Source organism: Malaclemys terrapin, chromosome 13 (assembly GCF_027887155.1).
Source record: "Malaclemys terrapin pileata isolate rMalTer1 chromosome 13, rMalTer1.hap1, whole genome shotgun sequence".
Classification (NCBI taxonomy): Eukaryota; Metazoa; Chordata; order Testudines; family Emydidae; genus Malaclemys; species Malaclemys terrapin.
Genome location: NC_071517.1, coordinates 13,742,467 through 13,766,732, shown reverse-complemented (window position 1 = coordinate 13,766,732; position 24,266 = coordinate 13,742,467). Strand labels below are relative to the sequence as shown.

Sequence of the window (24,266 nt, the reverse complement as noted above, 5' to 3'; positions counted from 1 at the left end):
CTCAGCAGCATGTTCCATAGACTAACATGAGGACTTGGTGCAAGTTTAAATCCCCACATGATCCTTCCTTCTTGTGCTGAGTGCGGGACACAGGTGCAGAGCTGAGGGTGAAAGCGGTAATGCCCGTCTCTGGCAAAGCACAGGGGGAGGTAATGGACTTGCACCCTGTGAAGAAAACATTCCTGAGATTTCAAGTCAAGGGGAAACAAACAGCAGGGCCCTGTATCCCGAGAACCGCTCAGGCTAGTGTGAAGCTCTGACTGACTGGATGAGGAGAACTGTGCATAAAACGCACCAAATTCAACCACAGGAATAAAAAATACAACATGCAAGTAATGGACAAATCAGAAAGTGACACAATCATGAAAGATCTCCCAGATGCCTCTATCATGCTGTTCTACAGGTTAACTCCAGCACTGGTTTGGCAAACGACGTTTGTGCTTCCTCTCTGGAGCATTTAATTATTAGTTAAAGCATTTCAGTGTTAAGTCAGTCCTCCCATCCATGGGCTTATTAAGCAGTGTCAGGGCACTGCCCTAGATGATACTAATAATTACAGGGCACTGCTGTGATGAGGCGCATGCTGCTGAAATATTTATTCCTGCAAAAGTCTGTTCTCATCTGACAGAGCATAATAGCCAATGTGACCAACTAGAGCCAATTCCTGCTAGTCTCTGTCACTCCAATGGTCCTATTGGCCTTGGTGTGAGTTAGGCCTTGTCTACACTAGGAGCGCGTTACCGGTGTAGGAATACTGGTATGCTATACCAGCAAAGCGCTCCTTATGGACACAGCTCTACCCGCAAAGCTGTGCTTTGTAGCAGTATAGTGAAACCACACCGCCCAAGTGAAACAAGCTACACTGGTAACAGCACAGTTTTGCTGGTATCATTGCGTCTACACTATAGACCTTGGCCAGCACAGCTATGCTGGTCAGGGATCACATCTCTTCCCAATATTTCTATGCTGGCAGAAGTCTGTAGTGTAGACATAGCTTTTGCTGTTAGGGGGTCAAATAAATTGACTTTCCTTAAAAGTTCCAGTTCCTGGAGGGACAGGGCCTTTTTGGTGTTTTTAAGCATATGGACAAAAGAAATATTGGCCCAGTAACTCTAATGGGTAATTATTCCATAGCCTTATATACCACAGGCACGAGGCAGATGCTGCACACACAGACGAGACAGGTACCTAGAGAGAGTAATGCACAGTCACTCTCAGGGCCCCAATTCAGCAAAGTCAATGGGACTCACATAAAGCATGTGCTTCAGTGCCTTGCTGAATGGGGCCACGGGAATCACCAGGGGTTTGCAACTTTCACTAGAGAAAGGAAAATGAAAACCGGACAAATGGGAAAGGTGACACACATGGGCCACAGTCAGGAAATCTAAACTCTAAAAAAGAATAGCTGTTGAAGTGCTGGCTTGGGAGCTTGGCAGACGGAGGGTCTCTAGCTACTGACAAAAGAGCTAATGTATGGGCGGTAGGGAGGAGCCTTCTCCCACTATCTCCCATCAATATGCCTGGGAGTAAAAGGAGAGCTTGCTCTCCGTGCCCATTTGGAGCTTGGCCACTCTGCTGACAACTCGGTGCCAAATGCAAGCGTTATTCCTGTCCTGTGCACACCCGTCTCGTAGGAACCGGCCAGAGACTCATTTCACACAGGCCACTCCCCAGAGCTAGAAGATGGTGGTAACGATCAGCGCTGCTGACTTTGGACTGGATCTGCCTCTCACTCAAGCCAGAGAGACTCTTTCCCTGGGCTTCAGTTAGAATTCAAATTGTAGCTGAGCTGGTGGCCTAGAGGTCAAAGATCTCTGTGCCCTGTTATCAATTCCCTGAGCACCCCTGAGGAAAACCAAACCTAAGGCAGGACCCATATCACTCATTTGCCCTGTGTTTCCCTGGTGAGCTCCAGGGCCTTCAGAATGCTGCGTAATCAAAGGCACCACATGTGCTGCAGTAGCCAGGCGTACGGGGGTGCAATGGGGAGAGAGGGGCAAAGCCTCCTGTTCTGCAGTTGTGACCAATTTGTGTCACAGCTTCAAGGTTATGCCTGGAGAGAGGCAGCAGTGGGTTGCCTTTGAGAGCACGAAACACCAGGTCGTTCAGCAATTAGGGCCTGATCCAGAGGCCAGTGAAATCAATGGGGAGACTCTTAAAGGCATCAGCAGGCTTTAGATCAGGCCCTTAATTTTTAGCAGTATTATTTCAACAGCAAGAGGTGCAGCTCCTAGCGCCATCTGTAGGAGAGCGACCAGGGGAGTGCAATGGCATGAGCTGGGAGAATAAGACCTCCCCTGTCCTGGTGGCTGCCAGGGGGTGGATTTCACAGCAAGTGGCCACAGCCTTTTTCCAAACAGGCTGGCAATGCTGGCTCCATGCTCACCCCCACCTTAGCAGCGCGGGTGCCAATGCTTTAGAACAGGGGCGGGGCGGGGTCCAGAGCGCGTCCGTGGCATGCTGGGCTTGGTCTCTCATAAAGGATTAAATATAGGTTTGGCCTGAGATAAATATAAATAAGAGCAGATTTGAAACATTTCTTTTTAAAGTCAGAAAAATAGATAGTGATCTCCTTTCTCTCCACTAACGCTGCGGTCGGCAGCTTTCTTCCAACATAACAGGCACTGTAATAACACTGAGCACCCCAAGTCCTTTGCCTGGGACATGCTCAGCGGCAGGAGGAGGTGGGCACACGAGAGGGGCCTGGGGGAGGTGAGGGGAATGGGGAGGGACCAGATGTCACAGGGAAAAGGTCTCCCATTCTCTTCCTTTAGCAAACACTCCTGCTGATTTCATTCACTGCAGGAAAACTTCACCTGCTAATGCAAGAGAGTGAAAAATGGTTCTTCCTGCTCTGTTCGCTGCCCTGGCCCCCTCAGCCCGGTGAGACTACAGAGCAGAGACATCCCATGGAAACTGGTCAGAAAGGTGGCGACTCTGGACTGGAAAGGTGCAGGACCCTGTGCAGCAGTGCTGACCTGGCCAAATCCAGATAGATACAGGGCCGTGGCTACGCTGCTGAGGTTGACTTGGTCCCATCCTGAAAATGGGGCACTGGATTTGCAGCCAACATTGTCTTGGCCCAGTCCAGTTAGACTCTGGGCCCTGGCTTGTTTGGAGGCCGAACCAGCCAAGTCCTGATCACTGGGGTCCTGGCTATGCAGGCGAGGCTGACACAAGCCACTCCTGAGAGGCAGGGCTTTGGCTGTACCGCCAGGAGTGACTCCCCGAAGGTCAGACTCGCACATTGTAAGATTTGCTAGTCAGGCGAAACCCAGAACTGGCCTTTATTTGGCTTCTGTTGTAACTTCCCTGTAGCCGCCCACACTCATGCACGTCCACACACATCCCGCCCCCTCTCAGGGTAGGTTTGCCTTTTTCCTATTTGTAATTTATGGCCAGAAATATTTTTAGAGCATCTTCTGAGGACAGGAATCTGACCAGTTTCCTCTCCAGCCCCGCCTTGCTCTTGCATTATACCAGGCCCCTGTGCCCCGAGTCCTCCTTCCTACCCTGCCATCCTTCTCTCTCACATGAAGGAACAGCAGCTGGATTTTTTCTTCTGTGACTGTATGTAGTCCTGAATCTGGAATCTGGGCTCGTCTGGATGTTGCACAGCTCGCTGCTTGAGTTCTCTGAAAGAAGCACAGCGGTGACACATCGCACTAGCCACCCCTCGCCCAGCAGAAGCAGCTGTGCGTCTCTGAAGAACGGTGGACGTGATGCTCTCCCCTTTCTTCCAGGGGGTGGTGATGAGAGGGTGGAACACGTGGCTCAGCTCCTGGAGCAGATCTGGGCCTGTGCTCCTTCCCCCAGCAGGAAATGGATGTGCCATGGAGGCGACAACCTCAGCCCACTCCAGCCCTCTCTGCCAGCCGATACATCTGGCCAAGTCTTAGCCAGTGTGCAGGAGGCCACGAGTCACATGGACAGGGAGATACTGAGCTCCAGCCAGGGAAGCAGCATGAATTCAGGGGAAGGTGAAACAAAACCCTACGAAGAATTGTATCTTGGAGGGCTAGGTGCTGTGGATGGGACAGATGTGTTAGCACAGGGTTAATTCCACTTGCTGGCAATGGACCTGCATGATGTAGCACTGGGATAACATTCAAGGAGCCTTTGATCTTTTTATTTTGTGGTGGAGCTCGACTGTACCTCCGTGAATCAGTCGCCAGCAGCAGCATAGCCTCCGTTCAGCCCCTTTGCCCTGGCCCCTGCTGCAGCTGGCATGTCGGCGGTGGAAAGCAGTGGGGTTTTTGAAGTGCCGCTGGGAACTGGACCCACATCCCAGGGACATTAGGTGGCAATTCACGGGCTTGTGACCTGACTGTCAAAAATTAACTCTGGGCTAGAACTTGGCTTCCCAGTCTGAGAGCAGAACAAGGTGTGGGGACAAAGGAGACAAGGGACCAGGTCTTCAGCCGAAGTCAACGGAACTCTGCCCCTTTACACCAGCTGAGGCTCTGGTCCAAGAACTCTCAGGGATTCTGATGCTTTTTTATCCCAATCTAGAGGAAAGTGTCTGAGCATTATAGACTTTGCCCATAGGAAGTGCTGGACTGGAGCAGACCAGCAGCCAATGCAGACCTGCAACCTGTCCCTGCCCTGGGCGAATGCCAACTGCTTCAAAGGAAAGCATCAGACCCCCTCATTGGACAGCCCAGGTGTGCATGCTTTACAAACATCGATGAGTTAAGCTTAATAATACTCTGAGATAGGGCAATTTTATAACCATAGGAGGTTAAGCAGCTTGCCCACACAGTGAGTGTGTAGAACCCAAGAGCCCTGGTGCCTAATCCCCTGCTCTAACCACTAGATGACACTTCTCCTTTGAAGGCAAAGATATCTCCCTCCCCAGAGGCACATGTTCCCAACTCTGTGCGCACATGTTAAATCAATGCCCCTCGATATGGGAAGGCAGCCCTGGCCTGGGAAGCTGCCCTTTCACTCTCTCAGTTACTCACTTGGCAATGGCCAGAAATGCCAGCTCCACGTTCATGCCCGTCTTGGCGCTGGTCTCCATGAAAGGCACTCCGTATTCCTGCAGAGGGGGCATAGCACCATCAGCCACTGCACTGCCAGTTACTACCCCTTCCTCTAGCTCCCGTCCTCTTCTGAAATGCCCCCTGCCAATCTACCAGCAAAGCCAAACTCAGGGGATTCAAGCCGGTTCCTTGGGTCTGGCCCTTGGCCAGAAGAGGCCCCAGACGGAACAGCAACCTGAGGCAGAGCAATCAGGGGTGGCGCTAGGGACTTGCACAGCTGGTTACTCCGGGGCGGCCTGGTTTGAAGGAAGATCAAGGATTGCAGAAAGGAGAGAGCAGATCAGAGGCCCTCTGAGGGGGAGGGGAACAGAGGTCTCTCTGGGGATCTGGAGAGGAGGCGGCTAATGTTTTGGTGGAGCCTCATTTGACTGCATCATAGAAGAATCATAGAAGATTAGGGTTGGAAAAGACCTTAGGAGGTCATCAAGTCCAACCACCTGCTCAAAGCAGGACCAACACCAACTAAATCATCCCAGCCAGGGCTTTGTCAAGCCAGGCCTTAAAAACCTCTAAAGATGGAGATTCCACCACCTCCCTAGGTGACCCATTCCAGAGCTTCACCACCCGCCTAGTGAAATAGTGTTTCCTAATATCCAACCTAGACCTCCCTCACTGCAACTTGAGACCATTGCTCCTTGTTCTGTCCACCCCACTGAGCAGATGGACTAATGGTCTCTCACATACCTTGGCAGGCTGAGGGGTGCGTCCTTGTACTGCACACTGCTCCAATTCTTATCACCACTCCCACCAATGCAGCCCTCCCAGGACCCTCCCTCACACTGCAGTTTAATTGCTCCCCCACATGCTATCTTCAGCCCTCAACCTCCCCCATCTCATAGCCCAAACCCTCCCTGCCCTCCCACCCCATCTAGCCTCCTCCCCTACATCTGACCTCTCTCGCTTTCATCCCTTCAGTCCAGACACAGTCCCAGAGTCAGTGCTTAATTTGTAATGAAAGAGAGGCTGGGGCTCAAGCAATTTTTTTACATTCATAACTGATGCAGCAAACCCAGAGGTGCCAGGGCTATGACAGACTAAGCCCAGAGGCGCCGGGGCTCTGAACTGCTGGGCCCAGACCAGAGGCTCTGAACTGCCAGGCCAAGCCCAGAGGCGCCGGGGCTCTGAACTGCCAGGCCAAGCCCGGAGGCGCTGGGGCTCTGAACTGCCGGGCCCAGACGTGCCGGGGCTCTGAACTGCCGGGCCCAGACCAGATGTGCCGGGGCTCTGAACTGCCGGGCCAAGACCAGATGTGCCGGGGCTCTGAACTGCCGGGCCAAGACCAGATGTGCCGGGGCTCTAAACTGCCGGGCCAAGACCAGAGGCGCCGGGGCTCTAAACTGCCGGGCCAAGACCAGAGGCGCCGGGGCTCTAAACTGCCGGGCCAAGACCAGAGGCGCCGGGGCTCTGAACTGCCGGGCCAAGACCAGAGGCGCCGGGGCTCTGAACTGCCGGGCCCAGACATGCCGGGGCTCTGTCCTGCCGGGCCCAGACGTGCCAGGGCTCTGACCTGCCGGGCCCAGTCGTGCCGGGGCTCAGCCCTGGCAAGCCCTGGCACAAATTAAGCACAGCCCAGAGTACATCTAAATCTGAAAGTGGTTTAAGAGCTGGATGAACTGAGGTGATAGATGGATGATTGGCTCAGAGAAACAGCTCTGTGACCCCAGGGAGTAGCCTAGTTAAGGTCTGTCCCGCACAGCAAAGGAGATCATAGCCTCCATGGGACTGAGGATGATGAAGGAAGGGACCAGATACCTTCAGGGATGATAGACACCCTGCAAAACCCTGGGGCAGCTCACCCGGGCTAGTGACTCTCCATCCTCCATCCTGATGACTCTCTCGCTGCTCACATCAGCCTGTCAACAAAGGGAAATCATTACTGGAGTGGCACAGAGACTCACAGATCAGCCTTGCGCTAGCAGGCCATCACCGAGCCCAAGGCTTCACTTGCTGAAGACTCAGACTTGGGCTTCCCTCTGCTGGCAGAAGTGGGCATGGACGCACCCAAGAGTCGTTTTGCAGCATTTAAACTGCTTACCATGTTCTCTTAGGAAAGTTCCAAACCCAGGTAAATGTCACAGAGAGGGACATGGGCACAGCAGTGGAGCTCAGAGCTCATGGATTCTGTTCCCAGCACTGACACAGGCTCCCTCTGGGACCTATGAGGGTAATTAAGGTTGGAAGAAGAAGAGTGGTCTATACAGGCAAAGTGCTATCACAGAACCAATGTAAGGAATTACAGAATTTAAAATGGAGCCCGCTTCTGGGTTTGGGGCAGCGAGTCACATCCACTTTAGGTCGCTGAAACAGTGGAACCCAGGGTTTGGGCCCTGGTGGTGACGCTGTCTGTGGGATATCAGAGCTTCTTGAGCTTCCCTCCGTGCCTACTGGACAACTCAAGGAGTGGCTGAGTTTTCTGTCTGGTACCTTGATAGATAGGTACCTGGTACCTTGGCAGATAGGGTGTGAGGAAAAACAGACAAGGCCACACAGGCTGATGAAGTTGGAAAATGGAGAAGCTTGAACGCTGCCCTGCATGGTCAGAGCTGCTATGGATCAGCAGTGGTTGGAGATCATGTTCTTCCAAAATGGGGCCGGCAAAGCCCCCCCATGAGATAGTGTCACTGAACGAAGAGGTGGAGCCTCAGAGCCACGTTTGTACCGATTTGGGGCGTCCTCGGTCTGAGGTGGGGGCAGACAGCACAAAACAAAGAAGGAGAGTAACTGTACATGAGCACATCTCTCAGTCGCTTACCAGGAAGCGACACTCACCTTATTGCCTAACAGCATAATGACCACATCCTTTTGGGCATATTCGTGTATCTCTATAAGCCAGGCCTGCAAGAGAGGAAGAGGATCACGTGGTAGATGAACAGCGGCGACAAGCAGGTTTATATGCAACTATAAGTGTGCGGGGAGAGCCAGGAAGGCCCCTGCATAACAACAGCCAGATTAAAGGGGTGGAACATGGTCTGCTATTTCCGTGTAGTTTTGGAGCACTTAGTTATGCCCAACGGTCTCTGGGACACACAAATAATGGCTGGTGAAAAAATTCAAGGATTCGAAATCTGCTTTTGTTCTGATGCGGAAAGAAACTGAGACCTTTCAACATTTTTCATGGAACAAAACAGAGAAAGAAAGAGATCCCTGCTCGGCCTGATTCGGGGAGGAGACTGAAACCTGGGTCGGCCACATTCCGGGAGGAGCGTCCAAATCATGGGGCTATTTGCTATGCTGGGGTGGTGCATTGTCTTTCTCTCCCTCTCCACCAGCAATTCCATCCAGGACCTGAGAAACCTTCTCAACAAAAGTGTTGTAAAACAGATCACCCTCCATGAAAAGTTTCGGTTTTGACCAATCTCCATTTTCTGATGGAAAAAATTCCCAGCCAGCTCTCCTCTCTGGGCACCTTAGTCAATGCTTCGTCCCTGCACTTCAGTGTCCTGTAGAGTCTGCCAGCCCGCACCATCATGCGCCCAGTTCTGTGCCTCCGGATGCTGTCTGCCAAGCGGTAGGATTCAGAGGCAGCCTCCCTTTGGGTCCCTGATTTAGTATGGTGCCAGCTACCTTCGGTACCCATTGACTGTGCATGGCTTTCAATACAGTGTAGCACCGAACAATTCTTCCAAACCCATCTGACTTAACAACTCATGTTACCACCATCCAATGCAGCTGCATCACCAATGTGATAGCTTGGAGAGGATAATAGTCTACTACAGTTGCCGGCTAACAGAGTTTCTGCTTCAGCTCAAGGAGCAGAGGCTCTGCTCTCGGTGCTGATGACCCATGATAAGAGTGCCCCACTGGTTTCAAGGAGAGCCGAGGGTGCTCAGATCTCTGCAGTATTGGGTTCTCTATTCCAGGTTCTGGACTCAGAGTACAACTATTCCCCTATGCCCGCTGTGACTAAGGCATAGGTCTCCCATCGCATCATAACACAGAGCAAACTGAACAGGCAGAATAGTGGCCGTTCTGCATTGCTAGCTGCCAAGAATCGGGACAGGTCCTCCCATTAGGTCAGTCTGCCAGAGCTTTGAGAATGCTTCAGCTCTTTCCCCTGGGACTCAGGTCATCTCATCCCACAGGAAAGCCAGCTACATGGAGGGATGGGAGAAGACACAGGGACATGTGCCTATGGTGCTAGGGGTGCACGGCACTGGGGATAGAGCTGCTGTATTAGATGGTTCTGGAAGGAGAGTCCCATGCTTGCGAGCTGAGGTGTAACGTGTTGAAAGCCAAACACAGCCTCCTGCACTGGGTCTAGGAGGCTCTCTCCAAGCATTGAGAAAGCTGTCTGGGTGTGCAGAGAGTCCAGCCGTTGAGGAATAATGGGCTGAGAAGACGTCTGCCCTTCTCTGCTGGATTAGGAGTTAACGATTGTGTCAGTGAGGTCCAAGGGGATAGATACTGACCCGAATATTGTCAAAGGACATTTTGCTGGTGATGTCATAAAAGAGGAGCAAAGCTGGAAGAAAAGAAGAGAGACAAAGTGGGGGTTTAATGAGGATTCCGTTCCTGGGTATTAGTGGCAAGAGCAGCTCCACTAGGTCTGCGGATTCCGATTCTCATCTGACCCCGAATCGGGCAAACCACAAACCTGCCTGAGAACCTACCCTGGGCATCTCTGTAGTAGGCGTGAGTCACGCTACGAAATCGCTCCTGCCCCGCTGTGTCCCAGATCTGCAAAGAAACAGCCCCAATGAAAACCCCACTGCCACTCATCTCATTCACAGCTCTCCAATCCCAGGGGAGTGTTGGCATCTGGGCGTAACAAAAGGTAATGAACCAAAACCCTAGAGTCAGTGCCAGGGTTGGAAGCATTCAGGGACTCACTGCTTGTCTATGCTGCTTCTTGTGTAGGAGGGGATTTCCAGGTTATAAAAACAAGTCTGAAAGAGATTCGGAGCTCTGGATTGAAATGATATATGAGGTCCCAAGCCAGACTTCAGGCTGCGAGTTGCCAAAGTTATATGGAGCAAATGCATGAAAGGTCGGTAAAAACTAAGCCTTTGTCCCTGATCTTTATGAAGGGGTGGTTTTACAGGTGTTGTATATTGTGCACATATAGCATATCACATACCACATCACACCTAGAACAGTCTTTGCCCCCAAGGGCTCACCTCTCCCTGAGAAATGTCCATATTAAGAGCTATCAAACGCTGGCTGTCTGTGCACTGTCACTGCAAGAGTTAAGCTGGGAGATAACAGATTGGCTTCCCTTCCCCTCCGCCCAAACCTTATTAAGGAGTGTGTACACATGGCAAAGAATAGATAAAAGCCACCGCCTATTTGTACAGACACCCTCAGACAAAGTATTAACTGCACATGCTGCATCAGGATCAATTACCGGACTCACCTGCAATTTTACTTTCACGCCGTCCACTGCCACGACTTTATTCTGTAAGAGAAAACAAAACCACACTGGTTTAATATGGTGGGCACGCCGGGTGTGGTCTTTTGTGGGCTGCACCTTCCCCATACTGCATTCCACGGTACTATAGGCATCTTGCCCCCTGTGGCAGGGTTCAGTATACACCAGCTCCATTGATGCAGGAGCATGCAATGCTGGATTCAGAGCCTGGAGACAAAAAGAGAAGGAGGTAACAGGTAACTCTCTTCTAGGTCTGTCTCCTTTCTCTGCAGCAGCTTCTCCTGTCAGCTAAATAGCAAGGCAGGATAGTAAGAAAGATAGATGTTAATCGACTCAATGGCTCATACTCATGGTGTGAGCCCACTGAAAACATTCAAACTTTCAGCTGTGGAGAAAGCTTCCAGCTTGGGCATCCCGCAAGGATGCATTTTCCTATCATTTAAACGTCCATCTGGAGAGATTGGGAGCTGGTGAACATAAGAACGGCCATACTGGGTCAGACCAAAGGTCCATCTAGCCCAGTATCCTATCTTCTGACAGTGGCCAGTGCCAGGTGCCCCAGAGGGAATGAACAGAATAGGGAATCATCCAGTGATCTATCCCCCGTCACTCATTCCCAGTTTCTGGCAAACAGAGGCTAGGGACACCATTCCTGCTCACACATCATGGGCATGGGCACCCTAGAAATATCATAGCTTAGACAGATTGCATTAGAAGCAGAAAACAGAGACATCCAGAAATAATAATGTATGGAAGGAGGGCATCTAACAGAGCATCTCTCCTGAATCCCCCTTCAGAGCTTGGACCAAGAAACCAACAGCAGGTGTTTGTTACCAGCCTGCCCTGCAGGACACTTTACACCAACCTGCAACATTCTCTCTCCTCCCCCGATCTGAAACTCAGCTCGTCACAGAATTTGAAACACCCAATGCCACAATCTGGCTGGTTTGCTTTTAGCTCAGAGCCTCTAGGCCTGTTTGGCAGCCAGAGGTGCTAACAGATGGGCTGCAACCTGCGAGGTGCTGACTGCCCGCAGTTCCTGCTGACAGCCGTGGGAGTTGAAGAAGGCGCTTTGCACTTTGCAGGATTGGGCCTAACCGTCCCGTGAGTGACACAGCTGTGGTCTGGGTTATTTCCGGGATTGCCCCAGATTAACAGACAAAGGCAGTCACTTGAGAAACACAAGCAGAGACCAATGGGAAAATTCAGTGCAGCCTCAGCCTGGGCGAGAATTTACATGGCCCTGTCCAGCTGTTGTGGTCAAAGACACCCACGCAATGATTTTAGTTCAAAGACTCAAGCCTGAGGCCAGTTTATCGACATACATGCCAGTGCACTGGGGTGCAGTCCGAAGACTGACACCCCGAGGGCCGCTCGCAGGTGGGTTTTTATTTCATTAAACCGCAAGCAAAGTACAAACAATACGTCATGAGTTAAGAAACTGGGGTTGGGGTCAGCCCCCCCCCCAAACCACAAGTTAAGAAATTAGGGTTGGGGTCAGTCCCTCCCCAAACCGCGAGTTAAGAAATTAGGGTCGGGGTCAATTTCCCTCCCCCTCCCCCCTCATTTTTCCGAGAATTGGATGTTTATTTGGGTAGAGGGGCGCTTGGTGGTTTTCCCCAGGGGTGGTACTTGGCACCAGTTTGGGTACATTTCTCAAGACACATGTTATTTTCCAGGGTCTTTTGGTTAAAGATTGGGGGGGGGGGGGTTTACATGGGACACCTATTTTTGCAGATAGCTGGAATCACGGAGTGGGTCACAGATCATCCAAAGGAGAAGCTGCATGAGTCAAGAAATTGCATTTAGTTAGTTACCTATTGCTTCACACAAGTGGTTATTATATTTCATTAGTCATGAACATATTTCATTAGTGCTGCTGCTGGGGCTTTTTTTCTATTCTTTGCCTCCTTCCTTCCCCCCCCCCCCCCCCCCCCCCCCCCCCCCCCCCCCCCGATCATGACCCTTGCCCGAGTTTGGCAGGGAATTGTGCAGCTAGTCTAGTTCAGGCCCTGGCCTGTATTGCTTTGTGTAAGGGTAGTTAGCATAACAGATCTCTGTTGGAGGGTTTATTTTGGGGCCTTTAGATTCACAGCTCTGGCTATTAAAAAGAAGGCCCCCCTGCTCTATTTCCCCACACAGCTAAGGGGTTCATTTGGTGGCAATAAAGGAGAGGAGTAAAAATCCTGTAAACCTCAACCGGCTACGTATTAGAGAAGCAGTAAGTGCCCAGGCTCCTACCTGTGTGTGCAAACAGGCCTGCTGGGGGTGTTTTCATACTGCGGCTAGTTGGAGGCTCCGGGCCCTTGATACTCACCTTGTTTGGATTGGCTGGGTGGGTGTTTCTTAGCAATGGATACTCTTTTTACTCGGGTTGTTATGATTGGCAGGGTGGGTGTCACTTGCCAGTGCATTCTCTGATTGGCTGGCTGCCTTCCTAATGAATGCCCTGGGTACTCTGGTTGCTTTGCCTGGGCACCTCTTGACAGTGGATATTGACATGGTGGTGCCAGACCCCGAATGGGTAAGGAGAGGTTGAGCCAACGTGGGATGCTGCTGCCAAACCCGTAGCTGGCTGCAGATGAAAAATCTGGCGGAACTCAGTAGTGGGGGCATTAAAAAGGCATCCGATGAGCAGGTTAAATGCAGCAGGTCATCTGTAATTAATACGAGCAGACTAGCCTTGAACACCTGTCACCAGAGTAATGACACGTTGCAAAACAGAGAGGCCCAGGTAGAGCTCTCCATTCAGTCGCAGGGAGCTTGCATCTGGCAGATGCCTCAGGGCATCAGGCGCGCTACCACAACAGTGCAAGAATACACAACACTGCATGCATGCTCTCGCCCAGCCCAGCCATGCATAGAGACAGGAACAGGGTCTCCTCCTCTTGTTCTTGTCTTAACGTTGTTTTTAGCTTTGGAGCAGGGACTGTGCTGCATGCCCAGGAGAAGCACGCAGAGAGCAACGGTTCAGCTGTTAGTGTGCAGAGACCACTGCCCACCATGCTAACCAATCTAGAGTTTCATGGTTCACTTGTACAGTCCCAGCTGTCTGTAGCCATCAGTTGTCTCCTGTCTTACACTTAGATTGGACACTCCTTGGGGCAGGGATTGTCTTTTTGTTCTGTGTTTGTACAGCACCTAGCACCATGGGGTCCTGGGCCATGTGAAGCTCCTAGATATGATGGTAATACAAATGATAAATAATAATAATATTAATAAAATAAGGCCCAATCCACAGGAATGGAGTAAAAGGCGGCTTCAGTTTCTGGGCTGCTCTGGGGGTCAGAACAAAGCAGCACATAGGGGCTGATGCAGGAGACAGAATCTGCCTCTCCATCTTTGTATGTGTAGTAAAGCACCATGTATCCCTATGGTGCTGTATCAACAATTCAGCACAGAGCTACCACGGGCAATATAGAAAGCCCTGAGGTTAAAATGTCAAGTCACGGACATCAAGAATGTATCTTCATTCCACACACACTTGCACTTTCCCCGACACAAGCCACCCTTTGCAGCATCACAAGGTCACCTGTCAGCATCCCAGGACACACAGATCCCAGCGCCCACAGACCCACAATGTCACGGGCACAACCCTGCATTAATAATCAGTTGCACACACCTGCATTACAGACAGGGCTTGGTGAACTAGTCTGGGTAAAACAAGAACCAGATGGAACCTTTCATCACACCGAAGCTGGAAGTGTAAAGGTAACGCTCTGAAACCCTAGCTTCAGTTTTGCGCCCCTCTGCCTTGCACAGCCGCAGCAAGAGATGCTGGTTCCAGGAGAACAGATGGTTTCTGGCCCAGTTGCCAACGAGGATGATCAGTAAGCATCCTGGGGCACGGACCATCTTTTCGTTCCGTGTTCGTACACTGCCTAGCACTATGGGGTGCTGGGCCAAGCCTGGGCCTCGGAGGTGCTGTGGTCATACAAATCAATAATGGTAATCCTCCTCCTCCTCTCCAGGAAGCAGCTCATTGCTAGAGTCCAGCTCAGTTGTGCCGGCTTCAAATGTTCACAGAACGGTGGAATAAGAACCCAGACGTTTGGGCATTTATCTGGCTCAAACCTCTGAGGTTAGGGTTACCATTCGTCCGGATTTACCCGGACATGTCCTCCTTTTCGTGCTAAAAATAGCGTCGGGGGGAATTTGTAAAGCACTCACAATGTCCGGGATTTCCCCCTCCCCCGGCAGAGTGAGCGGCTGGGAGGGCTGCAGAAAAGTCCCGGGCTGGATTCCTGAGCAGCTGTAGAGGAGCCGGATCCGCCCTGCATTCTGAGCCAGCAGCTCTCCCCTGCAACCCGGTCCGGCAGCACTGTGCAGGGCCAGGGACCGGGTTTTGTTGTGCTGGGGAGCGCAGCCACGTGTCCGGCTCGGCTCGCACAGAGCCCAATACCCTGTTCTGAGCAGCAGGGTAAGGGGGCAGGAGAAGGGACAGGGAGGTTCTGGAGGGGGCAGTCAAGAAAACGGGGGGGGGGGACTTTTTGGGGGGAATGGAGAAAGTTTTGGGCAGTCAGGATACAGTCCTGGGGGGCAGTTGGGGGGGGTCTTAGGAAGGGGCAATTAGGGGGACAAGGAACAGGGAGTCTTAGGTAGGGTGGTGGGGTTCTGGAGGGCAGTTAGGAGCAGGGGTCCCAGGAGGGGGCAGTCAGGGGACAAGGAGCTGGGGGGGTGGAGGGCTGGGACGTTCTGGGGGGGAGAGCTGTCAGGGGGCAGGAGTGGGACGAGAGGGATCGGAGCAGTCAGGGGACAGGGAGCAGAGGGGTTTAGATGGGTGGAGTGTTCTGGGGGGGGGCTGTCAGGGGGTGGGGAGTGGTTGGATGGGGCGTGGGAGTCCCAGGGGTCTGTCTGGGGTGGGGGTGTGGATAAGGGTTGGGCAGTCAGGGGACAAGAGGCAGGGAGGCTTAGATAGGGAGTGGAGTCCTGGGGGGCAGTTAGGGGCAGGGGTCCCAGGAGGGGGCAGTCAGGGGACAAGGAACGGGGGGAGGGTGTTAGGGGTTCTGGGGGGGGCGGGGAAGTGGGAGGGGCGGGGCTAGGGCGGGGCTCCTCCGTCCTCTTTTTGCTTTGCTGAAATATGGTAACCCTAGGTTCACCCTTCACTACTGATAAACCTCCGGCCTCCATGCAGGCACACTGCACACCCATCCACACCGACATCATATACAATACATCCTTTGGGAGAACATATCCTCCATTCAAAGAGCCAGACGCCGATCTCTGTGGAGCACGGCTTAGTTCAGGGGACTAACTCCCAATTCGCCCCAGTGTAAGTGAGAGCAGAATCAGGCCCTAAGAGTAAACGGAAGGCTGGAAATATAAGACAATGAGAAAAAAGCCCATGTCCGGACAGCAAAACCTGGCTCTGAAACTTCCTCTTCCTTTATTCTACTGTCCTTTCAGGGCCTACACACTACAGGGATTGGTGCCCTCTGAATACACTCGACTGTACACTAGAGATACTCTCCATAGCTGCAGCAGGACTACTGGCTCCAGCCCCACTTGCATGTGGATCACTCCAGCCATTCACATAATACTCTCTGCGCTCCCCCCTTTTCTTCAGGCAATAGCTCCTGCAATCGAAGACACAAGGGCAGTTTAATTGAACCCTCTTCCATTCAATGATTATCTGAATGGGGGCAGAGGGGCTGTTTCACACTCATCCCCTGAGCTGTAACAAGAGGCTCTCCCTAGCGCAGAAAGCTGCAGCGTCTCACCCGGAAGTCTATGCCGACAGTGGCTATGAAGTTCCCAGAGAGGAAGGCCCCGTCTTTGAACTGGAGCAGGAAGCAGGTTTTCCCCACGCCCGAATCGCCGAGCAGCATCACCTACAACACGGGTGCAAAAACTCATTAATAGTGCAGTGGGAGAGTGCCTTTTGGGGTGAGGGCAGAACCGGGGTGAGGGTGGTGCAGCCCTGTTGAGGAGGAGCACTGATTGGGGCGGTGGGTGACACAGTCATGGGCAGCCTGGGGGGTTTCTTTTTGTTCCCAGAGCTTGTCAGAGCCATCAGCTTCCTTTCCTCTCCCAGCTCCCTTCCTCTTTCAAACACAGATTTGAACCCCACACAAAGCGACATTGCCCTACAGTGTATGTCTCAGATACAGCTTCCCTTAAAGCAGGGTCTCCCCAGCTGGTGGCAATGTTTCCCCGCAGTGTCGGCTGCTCCCTAGACTGGGAAATGCTCCTGTAGCTGCAAGTGAGTCCTTGAAATTTAACTTCCTTCCCTCCCTGCTCCTCTGGTGGCCTCTAATACAGCCAGAGCCAGGAACAACAGCTCATATGTTCAGAGCCGAGGTATGGGCAGCATCTCACCCGCTCGGGGTTTCCTTCTTTTCTCTTTGCTCCCACAGCACTCAGCCATGAGAGCACATGTGACCTGACTCCACGGAGCTTCCAATGGGCAAAATATAAGAAAGAAAGAAAGAAAGAAAGAAAGAAAGAAAGAAAGAAAGCACTAGTAGCAGTTGACGTCATTGCAGGAGGGATGTCACTGCTAGAGAGTCTGACCATGACCCCACTATCTAGCAGGGAATGGCTAAATGAGTTTCCCCTCTAAATGAACAGATAATTTAATTGCTGCTTCTACCAATGCTTCGCAATGGCGTTAGGCTGGGGCACTGTGCTGCTGGCGCTCTTGGTAACTAGACACCTTCCATCTACCAATACCCCATCGATCTCTTCCTGGAGAATGGGACACACCATGGCACTATCCCCCTCCAGTCAGTTCTCCAGATACCAGCGCCAGGCTTCTCCCTGCAATCACAGGTAGATGGACGAAGATCTCACGCCTATCTCAAGAAATGGCTCATTCTTTCTGTCCCATTGTCCAGGCCCTAGGAGAAAGTCCAGGATATACACCTTAACACACTCAATCCGCCTTCACCAAACACGGACACTGCACCACAGAAGTAGATCACATCACGGAACAGGCCACCCAAATCCCCTGAAAGAACCTGCTTCAATACAGAAATAAAACCCACTCCAACCATACACCCCTAGTTGTCACCACACCTACCATCTCACACCGGAACTCATACAGGATAACATCAAACAACTACAACTCATACTTGATGGGGACTCCATCCTGAAATAAATCTTTCCTGAACCCCCACTTCTGGCCTACAAACAACTCCCCAACCTCTCCAAGCTCATCATCAGAAGCAAGCTCCCCATAGACCAGGACCCACCAACTCAAAGTGGTGCCAGACCCTGCCAGAAGAACAGATGCAAAACCTGCAGCCATATCTCCACTGCTCCAGTGATCAACACCTCTCACAGCTCACCGTTCAAGATCCATGGATCCTACACCCGCGTATCACAACATGTGGTGTACCTCGTTCAGTTCAATAAATGCACAGTAACTGCTATGTGGGTGAAACCAGACAATCACTACGCTCTCGAATGAACTCACACAGGAAAATGATACAAGACAAACACCCTGTCACCTGTGGGTGAACCCTTTTCACAAAGCAATCACTCTGTATCTGACCTCTCAGTCCTCATCCTTGAAGGAAACCTACACAACGCTTTCAAAAGACAAGCCTTGGAGCTTAAATTCATAACTTTGTAAGGCACTAAAACTCATGGACTGACCAGAGACACTGGATTTATGGCTTACTACAACAATCCATAGCCCACTAACAACCCCCTCCCCAGCTGCCTTCTCCCCATTTCCTTCACCCCCCCACCCCCCCCACCCGTGACTGGAGGGGTGTTAACAGGACACTTCCCTTTGAATGGTCCCTTGAAATATGTGTTAACTACTTACACTGAACAATCTGTTCCACCTTGTCTGTAGCTGTGACGCTCTGAGTACCTTTCCCAGAGCTCTGGGTAAACTCAAACTTGCCTCTCACCAACGGAAGCTGGTTCAATACCACGCCAGCTTTGTTTCCTTGAACAAACTCTGCCAGCCCCAGGACTCTCCGCCTTGCTCCAACCACCTCGCCCACACCAGATACCAAAACAAACACACAGCTCAGCATCCACTCCTCCTAAGCAAACAGCACGCAGCTTGGATTCCCCGGCTTCATTGGCACCTCCACATCCATTTTTACACCAGGGAGGGCGAGGCAGCACCCTCGCCAGGAGAAACACTGTGCATTATTAACAAGTACTCAGCTGCCCAGAAAGTGTGATCCCCTCCTGCCTGCTTTGCGATGACAGCAATTTCCTGGCCGTCACTGGGTGATAATTCATCAGGCACATGGGCAGCCCCCATTCCCTGTTAAAAACAGAACACGAAGCAGGGACTACAGCAAGTGACCTGCAGAGAATGAAATAGTCTACGGTCCTGCCTGCCAGCGGAGATGAGCTCCTGCACCCTCTGCGGAAGTCAATGGGAGCTGCAGGTGGTCTGCACTTCTGAAAGTCAGGCCCTGTCATTCTGTCCAGACATGCAAACAAGGTGTCTGTCCTGGAGGAAAGATGGGGATTGGGATCATTCTTGTTGGGCCAGCAAATGAGCTGTACCGCAAAAGATCCTGAGCCCCCAACATGACCCTTCTGCAGGCGAATTCACCTTGCCTGATGTCACCAAATCCTTTGCTGCAGACACACCTGAACAGAGGCAAGCTTTGGGAACAGCACTCTATTCTGGCTCTAGTTTGCTCCAGGTAAAGTTCCCAGGTTGCTTTCGGGGGAAAACTCTCCCCCCCATAAGCCCACCAAAAGAATCAGAGAGAAAGGAGCAGGAGGAAGGTGCGAGCATGAAAAGAGAAAAGAAAAGAAAGAAGGGGCCAAGAAAAAAAATGGACCCAAATGCAATTTTTCGGAATAACCAAAGCAAAGCAGAACGAACCCTCCCAGCAATCGCAGGCAGGGGCAAAACAGGCTGCTTGGCAGAGTGGAAGAATGGTCAGAAGTGTTCCTGCCCCTCCCCCGATTCAATTCCCTGCTCTGACACAGACTTCCTGTGTGACCTTGGTCAATTCACTTTGCCTCTCTTCCCCCAGCCATACAATGGGGGGTGTAACAGCCCTGCCCTGCCCTGCCTCCTGGGAGTGTTGTGAGGCTAAATACCTCAAAGATTGTGGGTTACTCTGCAAGCGGGAGCTATATAAGACAGGTATTGCAGCTGGGAGCGAGCAAAACAAGCCTCCTGAGGAGATGTTTCTCCCTGTGTGCACAGCTCTGGGTGCAAATGCAGAGCTCTGTGAGCATAGCGAGACCCAGGAAGGGAAGGGAAGGGAAAGGCCACACACATCTCACGGTACTAAGATTTATAAGCATCCTTCTCGATGCAGGCTGCAGTCTCCAAGGAACACAGTGAGCATCTACTCCGCTGGCCCGAGGCTGGGTCTGGATCAAGTCCTGGCCTCTCCTCTGTGCAGGGGTGCAGTGACAATTTTAGAGGTGGTTCCACTATCCTCAGAACGCCCTACCCATGATCACATCCAATTTGGGGGAGAGCACTTTTATGGCTGGTAGCAGATACCTCTGCTGGGAACCACTGCCATGGGGCTGACTGGGTGCAGTGCCCATCAAGTGAAGGCGCCTGATGGCAACTGGCAGCTGACTGGGGACAGAGAGAATGAGGAAGCTGGTAAAGGGACAGGATTGACAGCTGCCAACCGCCTCTGCACTCTTGGGTGCCTGCCCTGCATGGCAGCCTTGCTCCCGCTGCCATGTGAAGTCACGTGGGCCCCTGCCCTTGTCAGACATGAAGCCCAGACCCTCGGGGTTGGTTCCCAGCCTCCTCAGACGAACGGCTCTTCCTGTGACCCGGCCAACAGGTCCTCTGGATCCCGCTCCATGGCCATAGGAACATACTAGCCTCTATCGCGTGCAGGGACACCGCAGCTGCACTGCTGGGAACCGCTGGACCCAGCCCCCCAGCTAGGCCAGCCCCAGACTGGAAGGGCGGGGGGGGGCACCGTCCCCTTGTGCTCTGCACACGCAGCCCCCCCAGCTTCAGAGCGGATCCAGGGCGCGTCTGACAGGCACGGGGGGGGGGGGGGGAACGGGGACGGGAACCTGGACCCGACCCTTCTCTCCCCCGCCCTGCCCCACTGGCCCCTTCGCTAACTGTCCCCGCTGCAGAGATGCTGTCAACACGCTGCCCGCAAACCGCTCGCTTCCTTCCGAGCTAGTGTCTTGTGAGCGGCTCCGGGGCTGCTGGGGAGCCGCCTGCACTAGCGAGCGCGGCACAAGGGGGAGCAAACCGGCCCCACACGAGCGTGGCCATGGGGAAGAGGCTCCCCCGCCAGTGCAGCCTCCGGGGCAGCTGGGAGCGGGTCGGTGGGGCCGCCCAGCCCCCGCCAGCACTGGGACCAGGGTGAGCAACCCGCCCCGCTGCCGAGCTGAGCTGCCCGGCGGCTCCGACCCCTCCCGGTTCCCGGGGCGCAGGCAGCGCTGGGCGGCTCTCAGCTCCCATCTCCCCCCCACGCGAGCTGCGCCCACCCGCTGCCCCCTCCGCCCCGCCCACGGGCTCCCCACTCCCCGCCGGGGCGGCTCCCACCTTGCAGGCGAGATCGTAGCTCTGCCTGAGCGTCGGGGACCGCGACGGGGACTGCCCCTGGGCCGCCGCGGGGGACCCGTTCTGGGCAGGAGCCGCGGACCCTGCCCGGCCACTCATGGTCCCAGGAGCCCAGTGCCCGGGCAGCGAGCAGGAACTAGGAGAGGCTGGGCAGCGCCCGCCCCGCTGCTCCTCCTCCCCGCGGCCCGCCCCCTTCCCGGCCCCGCTGCTCTCCATGCCGGGGACCGGACCGAACCAGCGGCCTCCCCAGCCCCGCCAGCAACAGCCGGGCCCGGCGGTTGCTCTGCGGGCTGCGCAGAACCGAACCTCGCTGCGCGTTCCAAGGGCCGAACCGAACCGCACCGAACCCCAGCGCCCCCTTCCCCAGAGCGAGCCGCTTCCCTCTCCCGGACCCGGCGGTGCCACCCCGTCCCCAGCCTGAACAAAATCCGGTCCCCTGCCCGGACCGGACCCGGCGGTGCCACTCCAGCCAGGACAGAATCCAGTCCCCTGCCACCGCTGCTCCCAAGTCCAGCGGAACCCGGCCCTCCCTTCCTCTGGGCTCAATGAACTTACTGGATCTCCCCTTAGCCCTGGGACCGGACCCAACTGAGCCCCTGTCCGGCCGGGCCAGTTCGGTCCCCTTCACTCCCCCATTCAGGTGCCCCATCCCTTTTCTCCTCCCGCTCAGCCCCCTGCCCGCATTCCATCTTCCCCAGCCTCTCTGGAGCCAGGGGAAGGGGGGTTGGTTTGACTCCCATTTAGCAGAGCCAGGTGAGGAGGGCTTTACAGCTAGGCACAGTGGACCCAGCTGGATCAACTCATAGCCTGCATCCAGACAGACAGGGCCACAGTTGGTTGTAGGCTGCTGCCCAGGGAGGTGTGGGCCTGTCCCATGGAGAGGGCCCTAGGCACTGGGAGGTGGGTGGCCTCAGACAGTGACAGTCATTGTGTGAGTGGCTGCAGGCTGGTAAGGGGGACAGCTGCTGGTTCAGCTGGAGCGGAGGGACCCAGAGCACAGGCTGCATTGCCCTGTGCATGTCTGTGTGGACATGCTTTGGCTGTGTGCATGTCCAGCTACCTGGGTGGAGGAGAACATATGGGAAGCCTTCAGATCACACTCCAGCCGCTACCTTCATGGACACAAATCTGACATCAGGAATCATAACATTCAACAAACAGTAGGAGAACCTCTCTGGTCACTCAGTAACAGACTTAAAGGTGGCAATTTTGCAACAGAAAAGCTTCAAAAACAGACTCCAAGGAGAAACTGCTGAACTTGAATTAGTATGCAAACTAGATACCATCAATGTATGGTTGAATAGAGACTGGGAATGGCTGAGCCATTACACACATTGAATCTATTTCCCCATGTTAAGTATCCTCACAGCTTCTTGTCAAACTGTCTGAAATGGGCCATCTTGATTATCACTACAAACGGTTTTTTTCCTCCTGCTGATAATAGCTCATCTTAATTAATCAGCCTCTTAGAGTTTGATAGGGAAACTCCCACCCTTTCATGTTCTCTGTATGTATACATATCTTCTTACTAGATGTTCCATTCTATGCATCCGATGAAGTGGGCTGAAAGCTTATGCTCAAATAAATTTGTTAGTCTCAAAGGTGCCACAAGTACTCCTGTTCTTTTGCGGATACAGAGTAACACGGCTGCTACTCTGAAACCCTTGTGGTTTGTCCTCAGAGCTAAGACATCAACCACTACACACTAGAGACGGGGCTTAATTTGTAATGAAAGAGGTGCTGGAGCTCAAGCAATTTTTTTACATTCATAACTGATGCAGCAAACCCAGAGGCGCCGGGGCTCTGAACTGCCAGGCCCCCAGGTGCCGGGGCTCTGAACTGCCAGGCCCTCAGGTGCCGGGGCTCTGGCCAGCTCTGACACAAATTAAGCACTGACGAGAAAGGGACATGAACTGAAACCACAGAGCTGGATTCTGATCCAGATCCAAACCCCATCTCCCCACAATGGACTGAAACCACACACTGGATCGGAAACCCCCACAGTTGTGGGGGAGAGGGAGAGTGTGTGTGTCAGTCTGTTCCTGATTTTTCCCAAGCTTGGAGTGCTCCAACTCAGTTCATTCTGCAGAGCAGGGGGAGCTGCCAAGAGGGACATGAGCCCACAGTCTCCCCTGAGTTATGATGAATCTCTCCAGCCTTGTGCTCTGCCTCACTCCTCGATCCTTAGCAATCTCTTTACCCCACACTCTTAAATTCAGGTCTTAGTTCATGCTGCCCCTATGACTAGATAGCCTCTCTCTGCCAGTCCACCACAACACTTCCCTCTTCCTTCAAGTCCCTCATTGAAACCCACCACTGCGGTCAGATTTTACTCTTGGGGGGTGCTCAGATACTATGGGGATGGGCAGCCACCTAGGAGAGAGAGTTGTAACTGATCAATAAAATACTCTGTCTGCTCCTATCCTCATGTTCCGTCATTTGATTGCATCTCTCCTATTTAGATGGTGGAGACCTGCCTGAACTCTGGTTCTAAAGCACCATGCATGGCTGTAGCACTGAACATATTAACCACTCACCGTTCTCAGCAATTGTTAAATTGCCCAACTGGGGAACAAAATTAGGTCAACCTCACCCTAGCTTCATACAATGAACCCAAAAAGTTAGAGACTGATTGAAGGTGGCTTTCTGATCATTCATGGATAATCTGCTGCCTTCCCTCCAATGGTATCCAACACATACAGCAAGCAGAGAGCAAAGAAGCATGCATCACTATGGATAGCAGACATCTTTTCCAGGCCAGCAGAGCAGAATGGAATCCAAACAGCCATTGATTTAGGCCAGCCCGCAGGTCCCCTCCACCCCTTGGCCTCCACCTGTCTGAGGACCGCCTGGAATAACAGGTGAGAGATGGAACAACCTGGAATTCTCCCTTACCACAGTCTTTTTTAAACCATATTGCTGCCAGTCAACCTCAAACTCATTTATAAGGATATTTAAGAAAGATGATGAAATTGACTTCATCTTATAGAAGAGGTTGAATGGGAGGGAAACCTCCCAGCCATATACTGGCAGGGCACTGAAGGGAAGGAGTGGGAAGGGTCATATAATCATTAGTTGATGCATTAACCTTGCATCTTGCTGGTCCCTCTGGTTGTATAAACATAGCAATGAAAAGTGCTTTCATTCCCTTCATAAATCAGCAGTGGAGCACTTAGCCGGAGAATGGGGGGGTAACACGTCCCACTAGGGGAAGAAAACAAACCACTAACAAAGGAGCAATTTCTCACATCATGTAAACCAAGGATTCCAGTTAGCTGCTGGCTCTGGGCAAAACCCTGGGACCTGAGAGGAGTGAGTTCTGCACAGGTTTGGTCATTCCTCACCTGCACCAGATAGATTCCAGGGCAAG

General features: G+C 52.9%; 1 protein-coding gene across 2 annotated transcripts in view; it reads right to left on the bottom strand.

Moving 5' to 3' along the window:
* Nucleotides 1–849: 849 nt before the first annotated feature.
* The window catches only part of RAB37 (RAB37, member RAS oncogene family), a 63,535-nt gene continuing 40,118 nt past the window's right edge, over nt 850–24,266 (bottom strand). The window contains exons 1-9 of one of the 2 annotated variants that reach the window (XM_054048079.1): nt 20,879–21,011; nt 16,134–16,244; nt 10,399–10,440; nt 9,656–9,722; nt 9,455–9,507; nt 7,815–7,880; nt 6,842–6,898; nt 4,965–5,041; nt 850–3,635 (exon numbers count right to left, since the gene is read on the bottom strand). In XM_054048079.1, coding sequence (XP_053904054.1) covers nt 3,530–3,635; nt 4,965–5,041; nt 6,842–6,898; nt 7,815–7,880; nt 9,455–9,507; nt 9,656–9,722; nt 10,399–10,440; nt 16,134–16,244; nt 20,879–20,995 — 696 coding nt within the window. In that variant the 5' untranslated portion in view covers nt 20,996–21,011 and the 3' untranslated portion in view covers nt 850–3,529. Of the gene's footprint in view, nt 3,636–4,964; nt 5,042–6,841; nt 6,899–7,814; nt 7,881–9,454; nt 9,508–9,655; nt 9,723–10,398; nt 10,441–16,133; nt 16,245–20,878; nt 21,012–24,266 lie in introns of those variants that run through there. The other variant, XM_054048080.1, reaches the window with a different exon arrangement.